Genomic DNA, 12,950 nt, shown 5'->3' on the forward strand with positions numbered 1-12,950 from the left:
TTACACTAATCTGCTTCAGGCAGCAGGCAAGCAACTGAGCATTCCATTTTAATTGAATGGAGTGGCAGGAAAGGGATGAATTGTGCTTGCTGCCCATGAGAGCTGTTGGGTATAGAGAATTAAAGGAAGGCAAATCTTGCCATGTTCTTTTCACTGCCAGCACTTAAATGTTTGGAATGCGACAAATGGCTTTCACTAAAGCTCTTTTCTGAGCAGTACATGTTAATTCTTGTTTGCCCTTATGAAATAAGCTGTGCTTGTACATGCCTTAGAAGGGATAGACAGTGGATTGATTGGTGCAACACCTGACACAGTAGACTTGAAGGTAGGTCTGTTGTGGTTCCTGGCAGGTGGTCCTGTGTTCCAATGGTAATTATGCTATGGCAATTGCATTGGAAAGCTTGCCTTCTCTCCTATGAGTAACTGACACTTTTTAAAGCAACATTATTTTTGTCAGAAATGATTAGGTTTTGTGTGGGTTTTTTTGTTTGTTTTTGTTTGTTTGTTTTTTTAACAAACAAACGTTTTTTTAATTAAACAACAGAATTGTATTGGTTGGAAAACCGTATTTTCAGCCACCAAGGAGCAGGAAAGAAAAGTGGCCTTTAGAGAAAGACTTGTGGCTTTTTTTTTATTCCTTTAATCAGGCTGTTTTGCCCCCTTCTGGCCTCATGGAAAAATCAGAGCTTTGTACTGAAATGTGCTTCCTTCTCCTGCGTGTTCTGATGGTCACTGCTGTGGTTTTCTCCTTGGCAACATCAGTTCACCTGCTGACCAAGAATGTATTTGTACAGCCCAAATTAAACAGCCAACTTGTTCTGATTTACTGCTTAATTTGTTTGGTTTGGTGCCATCGATGTGTTGGTGCTCAATGTAATTGGAAGGTTACTGTTCAAAGGTACTTGGGTGAGGTGGTTTGCAGACTTTTAAACTGTGCATTTTTCTTAACAAGCAGAGGTCTATGAACAGACTTCAAGAACAATTGCATTTAGTCTGGTAGGCAATCTCAGCATGTCAGCTGTGTAGTATCTCATGCATTAGTTCTGAACATACTAATGCTGTCTTTCATTTTGGTTCAGTTTGGTTGAATGAAGCTAATGAGAACAGATAGGGGGAACTAGGAAATTTCCAGTCCTCCCACTGCAGCTAATTATGCCAGCTGGGGCAGAAGGGAACATCAGCTTGTTGTCTTACAGCCAGAAACCTTCCAAGTAGTCACTGCTGGGTGTGACGGATGACTGTTCAAACACGAGAACTTAAGTTGTGTCCTCCTTGAAATGTGTGATTGAAAACTTCTGCGTAAAGCTGAGTGACAAGATCTCCACTTTTCTTTATTAGCCATGAGAGTTATTTTTTACTTCCAGCATTAGAGGTGATTCAAATAGGTTGCTGTTGTGTTTGCAAAGTCTGGCCTTTGCTCTGACATCTCTCTGTCTTCCACACTGAAGGCGTTACAGCCATGGCTGTACTTTCTCTATGTTCCTGCTTCTCCTTTTTCCATTCTTCTCTGTGTTTCTCCAGGATATTCATCCCTTAGTATCTCAGTGTTTTGCAGTGTTCCTGGGTCCCAGAGCTCATGTTTTTTACTTGCACATTTGGGCTGCTGTTTTAAATACACTCTCCACACCTACTTTTCTTCACCACCCAATGCGCTGCCTTTGACAACATTTGGGCCACCATACAGAGTTGTCTTGTTTGCTTTGTGTCACTGTGAAGCGCTGACATGTAAAGCAGAGTAAATAGTAGGCCAACTTTTTACTGGCTTTCCTGTGTTGTAGTATCTGGTGACTTATTTCTATTAGACCTACATGTTGAAGCAATATTGATTTTCAAAATAGTGTTGAAAGCTCTTTTCATTTCCATTCTCTCTTCTCCAGACTTGATGATGCTTACAGTCTTTGTTTTTGAGCTCTAGCTGCTGGACTTGTGTAAATCCAGTGTGCTTTTGCTTTGAAAGCTTCTAGTTTTCCTGTGAATGCATTTGAGACTTCTTGAATCTTAAGGCTTAAACCTGAAAGCTGAAGGTTCAGTATGAGTTTCTTGAAATTAATCACCTTGTGCCACATGCAAGCACTATGATATGGTGAATTTCATTCCATTCCTCGTTTCAGATGCTCGAGTCTGATAATGTGACTGCAAGTACTTGCAAGGAAACAATCCTGTTATCCTGTTCTTAGATTAAAATGACATTTCCTTGTGCCCTGCCTGTTGTGTGGGAAACAGTTGTATAGCTTAATGCTGCAAAAGCAGCAGTTCTACCAGAAGCTTCTCCAAAGCTCTCTGATCTAGAGAGCAGCACCTGTATTTGGCTGGAGTTCTGGATAGCTTGTCCTTCAAAGAAGCTACTGACCTCTTTCCTCAGATTTGGGAGAGATGTGACATTGGGTTTTGCTAACCTTCTGTTCTAGTAGCATAAGCTAGAGTAACTCTTATCACAGATAAATCTGTAGTTATGGGGTATTTTTGTGAGCCAAAATGCCAAGGTCTTTCATGCTAACGTTCAATTTGCTGTGTAGAATTCTAGTAAATGCAAAGGTAAGCAACCTAGGATGGTTACTTTTAGATTCTGGCAACCAGATGCACTGCCTATTGGTCTCCTGTTACATGACAAAAAGCTAGCAGTAGGAATAATGGGTAGCTGTGTCACTGCAACTTGATGATACAGAGTTTGAAAAGGTCTGAACACTGCTCCATTTAGCTGTGAGGTCTCTATAAAATAGTGTCCTTTGCTTTCATTCTTGTAGCCTGATCAGATCTCTCCTCCAATTGCTTGTATGCTTATGCAATGCCTGTTGTTGCTATAGTGAAATAATGCTTTGAGATGGTGTGTGCTGTAGCCTTATTGGTTTTTGTTTGAAAATACCAGCCCTGAAGTGTTTCAGGGACAAAAAATATATATATATCTCCAATATTCTCTATGGGAGAGGTGAATTTACCATCCTCTAGGATATTGTTACCACACAGAGCTGTTTTGTGCTATTACAAGATTGAGAACAAGTATTTTTCATCCAGTTTCATTGGCAAATAGGAAATGATCTTAGTAATTTTGTGTCTGCACCAAAAAGGCATTGTTGAAGGGCTCTGAATAAATCAGGCCATCAGGCTGACTGTTTGCATTATCAGCCTGAATGATCCGAAGAATTAGATTACTTCTGTGACACTGAGAGAACACTGAACTCTGTGTGATACTTGCCTTGGGGACAAGTAAGGACTCTACACATAAAGGTTATCTGCTGGCCAGCCAAAATCTGACCTCAGCTAGAGCCTTACCGATGGATATAGGGAAATCTTAGTTGAGTTGTTCACTTGATTAGCTTGCTATGCTTCAAAGAAGTACAGTAGAAATTAAAGCCAAAACTGGAACTCTCGTGTCTAGTAAATGAGATCTGATGTTTACTCAGGTGACAATTGCTGATAGGAGGCCTTGTGTTTTTTTCTGTGTTCCAGAGTCAGGTTTGATTCTTGTGTAGCTCACGCATGCCGTGTCCTCTGCGTATCAGTTGTTTTGGCTCAGTCTGTGCTAGGATGCCCTTGCAGTAAGATGGGTGAGTGACTTTGCAAGCTAATTTGGCTGCAGAGGTGCTGAGAGAATAGGTACAGGAGATGTACTTCACTAGCATGGAAGCAGTGAATCATCAAATCAGTAGGCAACTTAGCTTTTCATTTCAGGAGGATAGAATCACGCACAAAATAGCAGACAGCTTTCACTGCCACTTTGCAATATTTCAATACTCTTAACCAAGTGCTTGTTTTATTTATGAGTATTTCTGGAGCAATTATCATTCTGTTATGGCACAGTTTAGTCCTAAACAGAGGAAGCCAGGTCAGCAATTCCCTTCCTCTTCCACTCACTTGTCAATGAAATCAAGTGCGGCAGTTCCGTATGTAAGATCTGTTATTGTCCAGTCAGAGAGGGGGGGCAGTCCAAAGCAGTTGCTAACTGTTAGTCTGTAACTGTGGTAACTGAGCTAGGTTTTCTGTGCTTTCTATTCCAGGCCAGTCAATATTGTTCTGATTTGAACATAAATGGATAAGAAGTAGAGCTTGTGCTGGGAATATACAGTAAATTAATGGAAAAATATGTACATTGCTATTCTTTTCCTTAAGCTTGCTATCATCTTGTGATTTACAAATAAATTAAAATTAAAAAAACAAATTATATTGAACAATGGGTTGGTTTTTTTTTTTATTTTTTTTATTTTTTTTAGTGCTGTAGTATCACTCATCTGGCTCCCATAGGGATCCAAGCAAAAGCTGTAAGAAAGATCAAAGTTGCAGAAGCTGAAAGCAGCATTATTGCCAATGCTAGGTCAGGTTGGCTGAGGTTCTGTCAAGTTGTGTCTTGAAAAACTCTGAGGAAGGTGATTGTACAGCCTCTGAGCAGCCTGTTCCAGAGCTGCTGCCCTCCTGATGCGTGACCTTGCAGCATGAGAGCCAGGTTGTTTCAGATCCTGACTTGAACCAGCCTGCTGTTTCTTGTTTTCAGGGTACCCATCTGATCAGTGCCCTTCCCTCCCTCCCTCAGGCTGCAGTGCTTGGGCTAAACATTTGATTTTCATCATGTGTGTTAACTCTTGTTGACTTAGGTTTTTGGAGAGAGAACATTAGGCATTTTATTTTGCAAAATGACGTGCACTAAGCACAGTTATCTGCACAGTCATCTTGATACTAGCTCAAAAGGCAATAGTTTGATTAAAAGATGGTACTATTTAAAAACAGGACAGTGCATTTTAAACTACCAGTCAGATTCTTTCAAATTCAGGAGCTTCCCTTGCCTAAGTGTAAGATACAAGTAATTTTTGGCTCACCCAATTCTGTTAACTGTATACACTATTTTGAAATTCAATCTTGTATACCACTGTCCTTTTTCTCCTGCAAAGGATGCGGCAGTGTGTCTTGAAATGGTTGCAAGAACTTGTAACTGTTGAATATTGGAGTATTTCCCATACCCAGGCCCCTTATTTGAGGTTGCCTCTGATATGAGCAGGTAGTTGACACCTCCTCTAAAATCTGGCCCAGGTAGGAGCTGTCAATCAGCTGTCTCTGAAGAGTCTCTGATTGTCATAAAGTAACTCTTCTGCTCACCTTTTGTCTGAATGGTTGCTCAAGGGCACAGCACAGCAATCAAGCCAAAGGTTTGTATTTAAAAGGAGTAAAACAAACGCTGGGCAACAGGTTGTTGTTGCCTGCTTGTCTGTATGTATTGCACGTGGAGAAGAAGTGCAATAAGAAGCTGCTCAAACACAGCGTAGCTGTTCGTATGGTATAAGGTGAATAAAGTACAAGTCCACCATTGCTGTGATGATGATTTGAGAAGCAATGGAGTTGCTGTGGCTTAGCCCTGGTGCATACTGTGTAGCATTTGTTTGGGTGCTGGTTTCTTTTGCAGTCCCCTGTAACATTTATCTTATACTTAGTGCAGGTTCTTTTTCATAGGGGCTTCCATCTGGTGGAGTCGATGTACTGAACACATTGGGAATCAAATTGTGCTGATGAAGACACGTAGATACAGGAATGAAAAAATTGGACTTACATAATACATTGTAATATTTTTCTTTGACGTTGCTTCAGTTCAGGGAATTGATAATCTGAAAACTTGATCAGGTTCTGTGGCCTACATTTGGATACTTAACCCTCTCATTGTTTTATTCTGCCTGAGAACCAGTTCTTCATCATTTATTTTCCATACACAGAAATGAGAGGGTAGTGTTACACTGTCGGAGTTTCTTAAGGGTCTAATTAAATACAAGTATTTAAATGCTGCTGAGTTAATGTAGCGGTGGCTGTTGTGTGCATCTTTAACACTAACGCATTGGTAGAGGCGGGGAAGGGAGACATTTTCTGCCTCTGTTGGTTGGAAAACTTCCTGCTTGCTTGGCAATTAAGAAAAAAAAATGTTTTTGATGTGTAGCCAAGCTGAAGGCAGTTGTGTAATGATGAATTGTACATTTCTGACAATATCTGTAGTTAATACAAATGTTGTTTTGTCTTTTCAGTACATCAACTACGGAAACCTGGAACAGCTATTAGACAGCAACCAGCATCTGCCTTGGACAGTGAGGGTGAAATTGGCATATGACATCGCTATGGGAATCAGTTATCTTCACTACAAAGGCATTTTCCATCGAGACCTTACATCCAAGGTACTGTATGTAAAATGAAGAGGACTTGAAATGGAGATGCTATAACTCATTGTGTGGTTCTTTCTTCTTCCTGAAGAGAAGCACTGTTGTATATTGAGTAGTTGTAAACATTGGAAGAAACAAATGCAAATGAAGTTTATAGGTTTAAAATCTTGCTCAAAAGCGTTGCTTATACTGCTTTCATGACAACTTGTATGGGTTTAGTTGGCTGAGGTGATTAGCTAGTTCAAGTACTAAGCCCTATGAACCAGTTGCTCCAGTATTCACACTGGACCATTGCAGCCTGTGACTGAGGGCTTTGCTGTCCTATTTAAGCTTACTTAAGACTTACAACGTGAAAGTATTCCAGAATTGTTCTTGTAAAAACTTTATAATGCCACTTCAACCAAAAGCATCCAGAAAAATGCTATCCTAGCTTAAGGGGAACTTTATTTTTTTTAAGACTAGAGACACATTTTACAAACAAAAATAAAGTACAGTGTGTTTCAAACTTGAAGTGACTGCTAGTCTTTCATCTAATTTTCTTAAATCTATCTCAGTGCATTGTTAAACAAATGAAGGACTTGCATTTAGAAAAGAGTAAAAAAAAAACCAAACAAACACAAAACCAAACACAAAAATAGTGAAACACTTATTTCACATACCAGTTTAACTGAAACTGTAGAGTGCTTCTTTGGATGGCCTTTCAAATGAAGGGTGTTGAATTCAAGAACATCAAATTCATGCAAAATGCCCAGACTTGATGTCATGTCACTTTGATGTGATAGACTCCGACAGCTCCATTTAAGTCACCTTGGAGTGTGCAGGTAAGAAATGTGTAACAATAATTGAAAAGATGAAGTGGTGTTTCCTTTTGTTCCCAGTTCATGATGAATTATATGGAGCACTTTAGAGTGGGGAAGAAGAGTTGCTGCAAGGAACCAAAGTGCCAAGGAGAACTAAGGAGATTGCCTGTAATGTTTATCATAAATGCATACTGTGGTGGCTAGTCATATGAAAATCCATTTCCTGAGACCTCAGTGAATGCCTTTGTTCGGGGCTTTGTGTGATTGTGTATAGTTCTTTGGAGCTGCCCTAACAATTGCTTCAGTGTTATCCATTGCTGAGATGGTGCAAGTCATTGTTTGCTGGGCAGAGCGTGCGGTCTGAGTGCACCAGCAAGCACATCAGTGGCCTCAGGAAGTAAGAAATCCTGAGAAATTTTCAGCTTTGGCTTTTGGCTGCTGTTGGAGGAAACAGATTTTGTGTTTTACCAGGTTTGTGCAGCTGGTGGGATAAATTGTCTTCCGTTCTTTCCACTAAACAGCATGTGAGTGAAGTGGAAGAAGATTTGAGAGGCTTCTTCCGTGGGGGAGAGCTTGTGATTTGGATTGGCCAAGGGTAGATTGAATAGTGTCCTGTATTGAGCTTCCTTCTTCACTGAGCTTCAGTAATTGGTGTGATGACTTCCTTGTCTTTGCCCACGATTCAGACATTTAAAGAACTCAGAACAAACACGAGTTTGAAGTGAAGAGGAAGGTATTTTTCTAAAAATGTAAGGACCTTAACTGAACTATGAACTGGAGTTGCTATGTAGGAGTGTCTTTTTGATTTACATGGTGCACTTTTATCCACTGGAAATTTTCTCTCCAATATGAATTTTGCTTAAATAAATATTCTCTATTAGTTGACCTGTACTTCTGCCTTTCTTCCTGTTTCTGGCAGCACTTAGAATTCCTGCAGCTCCCTGTAAGAGGTTGTGTGAATGCATGAAGTTTGTTCTGTCGGTTACAGCAGCAGAGTGGTCTTGCTCTGGCTGTAGCATTATATGTGTACAAGAACTGGATCCACAGAGGCTTGGAAAGGACAGTCCATGTTCCCTGTCAATCTAGGATTGAAAAAATAATTGTTTTTGACAATGAGTTTATGGCAGGATGATCTCTGTTCCTAATTGCTCCACGTGGACAGTAGCAGCACAGAGTTAATAGCATTGCAGAAAGCCAGAGGGAAAGAATGGTAGCAAGGAGTAGATGTAGGTCAGTGTAGTCAATGTGGCAGCCCACAGGGGATGTCAAGCCTGCCATCCTGTTTGTGCCCTTCCTGTTGCCCTTTTATCAGAGTGGGAGTCTTGTTAGGGGAGGGGGAAATACCAGCTGTCTGGGCAGCGCCATGTTGTGAGCAGCGCGGGGCTGTAGCCCTCTAGCTGATCAGGTTGATCTGCCCTGATCGACAGCAACAGCCTAGCCTGGGTCTGCCAGGAGCTGGGCAGTTGGATTGGCTGCTCCCAGCCTGCAGATGGTAGGTGTGTGGGCAGGGTGACTTGTACGTTTTGTAAGCCAATATGGTGTCCTTGCTTTTCACTTGTCATGAAAAGATTGCTGCGAAGATTAAGCATGCAGCCGTAGATGGGTTATGACAGCCAGCCTCTTTGGCTCGTTCCCTGTCCGTATTGTTGCAAGCCCTGTGAATCATTTCTTATTCTGCAGAGGATTGCAGAGGATTTGTGTCCTGGAATCATGAGGCTTTTCTTCATCTTTTAGTTCTTTAGATTTCTAGATTCTGAAGACTGACAGCCTTAGTCATAGGGGATGCTGTCGGTAAAGCGAAATCATAATGTGAAACACTGGGAATATAGTGATAAGAGTCAGTGAATTGTGACAAAGCTTTACTTAATCCAACTTAGTTTCTCAGCTTTCTGTCTGCTGTTACCTGCCATTAAAATATCATGTTTGAGAAATTATGGGGAAGAATATTCAGTCTGCAAAAAGAATGCAGCGAAATCCTTGCCCCTTCAAATAAATACCTTTTCACTACACAGAGTTCTTTCAGCACCTTGTTTACACTGTATTTTTTTTTCATAGACAAATCTTGCTCTCAAGCATTGTTAGTTTCTTTGGAAACTTACAGCAGTGATTGCTTGATTGTCAGAGAATTTATAACTGCAGTATCTCTGAGATAAGAGAGATGAATAAACTCAGTTATACTGAGATGAAAAGCAAGTATATTGGTCAATACTTGGTGTTTTGAGACCGTTTGGAGTATTAGGTATTTTAGACTTATTTAAGTTCAAGGCAGTGTGCTTGCCTCAGGGACAGTTGGACGTATGCAGTACTTATAAAATAGTCAGGTTTTGCTTCTTGCGGCAATGAAAGTGACAGATTAGCATCGGTCCCTGAAATATTTTTGTTAGATTTCATTGCAGAATCCTCCAGTGGTGCCAAGGAGGGACAGAATCCAAATCCTGGAGCAACAACACAGTCTCCTTATCCACGAGACAGAAGACCTTCATTTCTAACACAGCCTTTCTTTTTCACCTCTTCCCAACCTTCCTCTCATCCTCCTGTTTCCATTGCAAGAGTGATTGGGTTCCTGAAAACAACAGACCCAAGTGTTCTATGTACAATCCAAACTCATCTATTTGAACCTATTGTACGCACTAGAAAACAAGTATGTTTCCAGTTGGAAAATGGGCTGTATGATCCTGTAATTAAAGGCTTTTACCTTAGTTCATGTACAGAGAAGGGGAAGGATGAAAGTTCTCATATCTTGTCTTTCATATAACGTTGGTTTTTTTAATGCAGTTTAATTTATGTACAACTGCCTGTGATAAAATACACGCAAAACATACAACACAAAACCCAAACTGGAAAAACAAACAAAGTGACATTATTAAATTATTTTAAAAGGTTAGAAGTCTGAGATGCATGGCAGAGGTGTCTTTTAGTTGCTTTAGTTAACAATCTTCACGCATTAGCTTTGTTTTTAGAAATATTTAGTGCTATTGTGAATTAGTATTATTAATACATGGTTCTGCTACAGAGCAGGAGTAGAGAGAGGAGCAGGAATTCTCCCTGGCAGTGAGAAGCTAACATCTAGCTGTCTGCCCTTTCTGGGGCATCATATCTACTCTGTAACTATCACTTATTTTCTGTTAGCATACAGTATCGGCCAATATTCAGGCTCTTCATCCTTATTCACAGGTTTTTCCTTTCTTTTCTTTTTCTTTTTTCTCCCAGCTCCTACTCCCAGCCCTGTGGTTCAGTCTTCTTGTTCAGCTGCCTGTGGTTGCTCTCCTCTTAGTGTTCCTGCCTGAAGCTTTATCTAAGCCATCTCTCTACATTCTGGTCTTCAGTATGTTTAGCTGTTTCTAAGTCTCCCACTGTTCTGTCCAAGTGAGCTCTGTTCCTTCTCCTTACTTCTTTGCCATTTCCATCCCTCTTATGTCTTAGTAAAAGCCTTTGCTTATTATCTCCTGCTCCAAGAACCTAACTCAAGACCCTCAGTCGGTCCCTGCCAGCCTTTAGCTTGGACTTCTGGTTGGTCTTGTCACCTAATTCCCTCTTTCACTTTCCCCACACTGAACATAACCTGTTCCAGTCTACTTTTGGCATGCAGAGGTCTTGTTGAAGTTGAGAGCATGTCAAATCTGAGTATAATACCATAGGCTAATATTTTGTTGAGAACTTCCCAAACAAATGCCTTAGCTGAAAACAAGCTCTTATAATCAATAGTAGGTTGTGAGCAGTTTGGGTAAGCTCCATGAGTGATAAAATCTGTGAAGGAATTGTAATCTCTAGGCCAGGGTATGTGTGTGGTTATTTTTGCCAAGATACGCTTTCGCTTCCCAGTAAATGTGTAATAGCTTACCCTTCTCTTGCTGAGAGAGGAGTGATCTCAGTTCCTATAGGAGAGAAATGTGTGTATGCAGTTTCTGTGGACCATCTGGTATAAGATGAATTCATTGCCTTTGGCCTTGAAAGTGACATACCTTGACTTCCTATGTTGTATGCCATTTTCTTGCTCAAAACAAAATCCAGGCAATGAACAGGACCTTTGTCTGATGAGTCTTATACTTGCTGCTGCTGTTGTGAGGTCCCCTTTGTGCTCTAGTAAGCTGTCGCCTGGGTATTTTGCACTGCAGGAGAGGGTTTGCAGTGGAAAAATTAGCTGTTGCAGAGGATTACTTCTACAGTAATACTGAACTTTTACTGGTACTTTGGGGCCCAACTGGAGACTGTCTCCGAAACATACTGGTTTTGTTTAAAAATGTGTATGGTGTTGTAAACTTCCTTTTGCACATTTAATTGTCAGTGATGTTTCTGCTAAGGGACGGCTCTTTAAAAAGAGCCAGGTGATACATTGAAGCGTTTTAATTCAGTAACATTCATCAGAGCTTTGGAAATGACATGTTGGTAGTATTTCCGTGTTTTCTGGCATGCAGTAAAATCTCAGAGTTAAGCTTGTATGTCATATCTTAAAATAAAACAATGGGGTTTCTTCAGCTAAACTTATTTTTAACTCCAAAACTTTTCAGTCTATTTTTGGTTTTGTTTGTGTAAAAGGGAGAGTAGAATATTGCATTCATCTTAGCAGGATTATGCTGTACAAAGCAGATGTTAAGCTCCTGTAACACACAAAGGGGGCTTTATATTCTTTCACATCTGTCTCTACATAAACAGCTCTGTTAACTCTTTCGGACTCATGTACAGAGTCCTCCCAGCTTGTGCTCAGAGATTGCCTCAGGAAGGACTGATGTGATCACCCTTTACGGGGAAAAAGCCTCAGGAACCCAACTGAAGTGAAATGCTGCCGTCCCTGATCATGTGAGCTGCCCAAGGAAAGAATATCCTTCTTTATGCTGAGCTCCAAAGAGAGCTTGAGAAGGTCTTTGTGTTTTATTGCCTTGCAGCTTATACAAACAGCACGATAGTGAAGTCAAACAAGTTTTCTTAAAGCCCATGTTGTAAAGCTGCTTGACATTTTATCTCATGGGCAGTTTCTGAAGCTGTTCCTTATACTAGAGGGGAGATTGAACTCTTGTGTCTCCGTGCTCAATTCTAGTAATTAAACTTCTTAGCCAATTGATACGTGTGGTTTTTTGGTAGAAACTGAGAAATATCACATAATAAAAAGGATGCGGCATGCGAGGCTGTGCTTTCCCTACTCGAATACAAACTAGCTTAAATTTAAAACTTTTCTACAACCTTTCAGTCTCTAATGAAGCTTTTCTCATTTTTGATCCTGATTTATCTTGGTAGCAGAACGTGAGTGGTGAGAAATGCCTTTTGCTGAGTGCGCATGAACAACCAGTTACTGCTTACCGTGGGCTCTGAGTGACCTTTCCATGAATTGCATCTTAGATCTGGTAACTAAACTGTCCATGCTGTGAATTTGGTGCAGTGTTATGTAATGGTTTCATAAAGGTGGGAAGGCTGGAGGAGGAGTGTGCTGGTGCTGCTTCCTGGAACATGCAGAGAACCAGCAAAGCATCACTGTCTGCTAAACAGTAATGAGCAGGATGGGCTTTAAAAGTGACATCTGGTATCCTCGGAAGGGCCTTACCTACTGATTTCTGTAGGAATAGGCTTTCATTCTTACTGTACTAGAACACGTGTTAGTGAATTCAGATACTTTAGAAGTGCAGGAAAAAGACAGACTCCCATTAGTGATAGAGAACAGCTTAGCCTTATTTACGTCATTTAACACTGTGCAGCCCCCACAGTGGAGCATTTGTCGAGTGTTTTGTATCAGAAATGAAACCCTGAGCTCTCCTCTGTTCCTGGTGGTGCCGTCCTGTTCTCTCTGGAGCTGATGGGTTGGCAGGTGGAGCGGGATGTCACTCCTATTTGACATCTCAAAAAGCTCGTGCTGAAGGGGAGCCCGACTTCAGCTCAGCTCAGCCGGGAAGGAGCTCAGGGCTGTCAGGCAGCATTATCTGGCAGCTGCGTTGCGTGCTCTGCTGGTTTATGATTTATCTGGGAATAATGCTGCACCTGAGAGTTGAGACTGCCTGGGGCTCACTGTGGGGATAGGGTTGTTCCATCCGCA

At 41.0% G+C, this 12,950-nt stretch overlaps 1 protein-coding gene across 1 annotated transcript in view; it reads left to right on the top strand.

Moving 5' to 3' along the window:
- Window positions 1-12,950, top strand: part of TESK2 (testis associated actin remodelling kinase 2) — a 61,193-nt gene that overhangs the window by 31,477 nt on the left and 16,766 nt on the right. The window contains exon 4 of the mRNA XM_052666090.1: window positions 5,997-6,143. Coding sequence (XP_052522050.1) covers window positions 5,997-6,143 — 147 coding nt within the window. The remainder of the gene's footprint in view (window positions 1-5,996; window positions 6,144-12,950) is intronic.

Source organism: Tympanuchus pallidicinctus, unplaced genomic scaffold (assembly GCF_026119805.1).
Source record: "Tympanuchus pallidicinctus isolate F22 unplaced genomic scaffold, pur_lepc_1.0 scaffold7, whole genome shotgun sequence".
Lineage (NCBI taxonomy): Eukaryota > Metazoa > Chordata > Aves > Galliformes > Phasianidae > Tympanuchus > Tympanuchus pallidicinctus.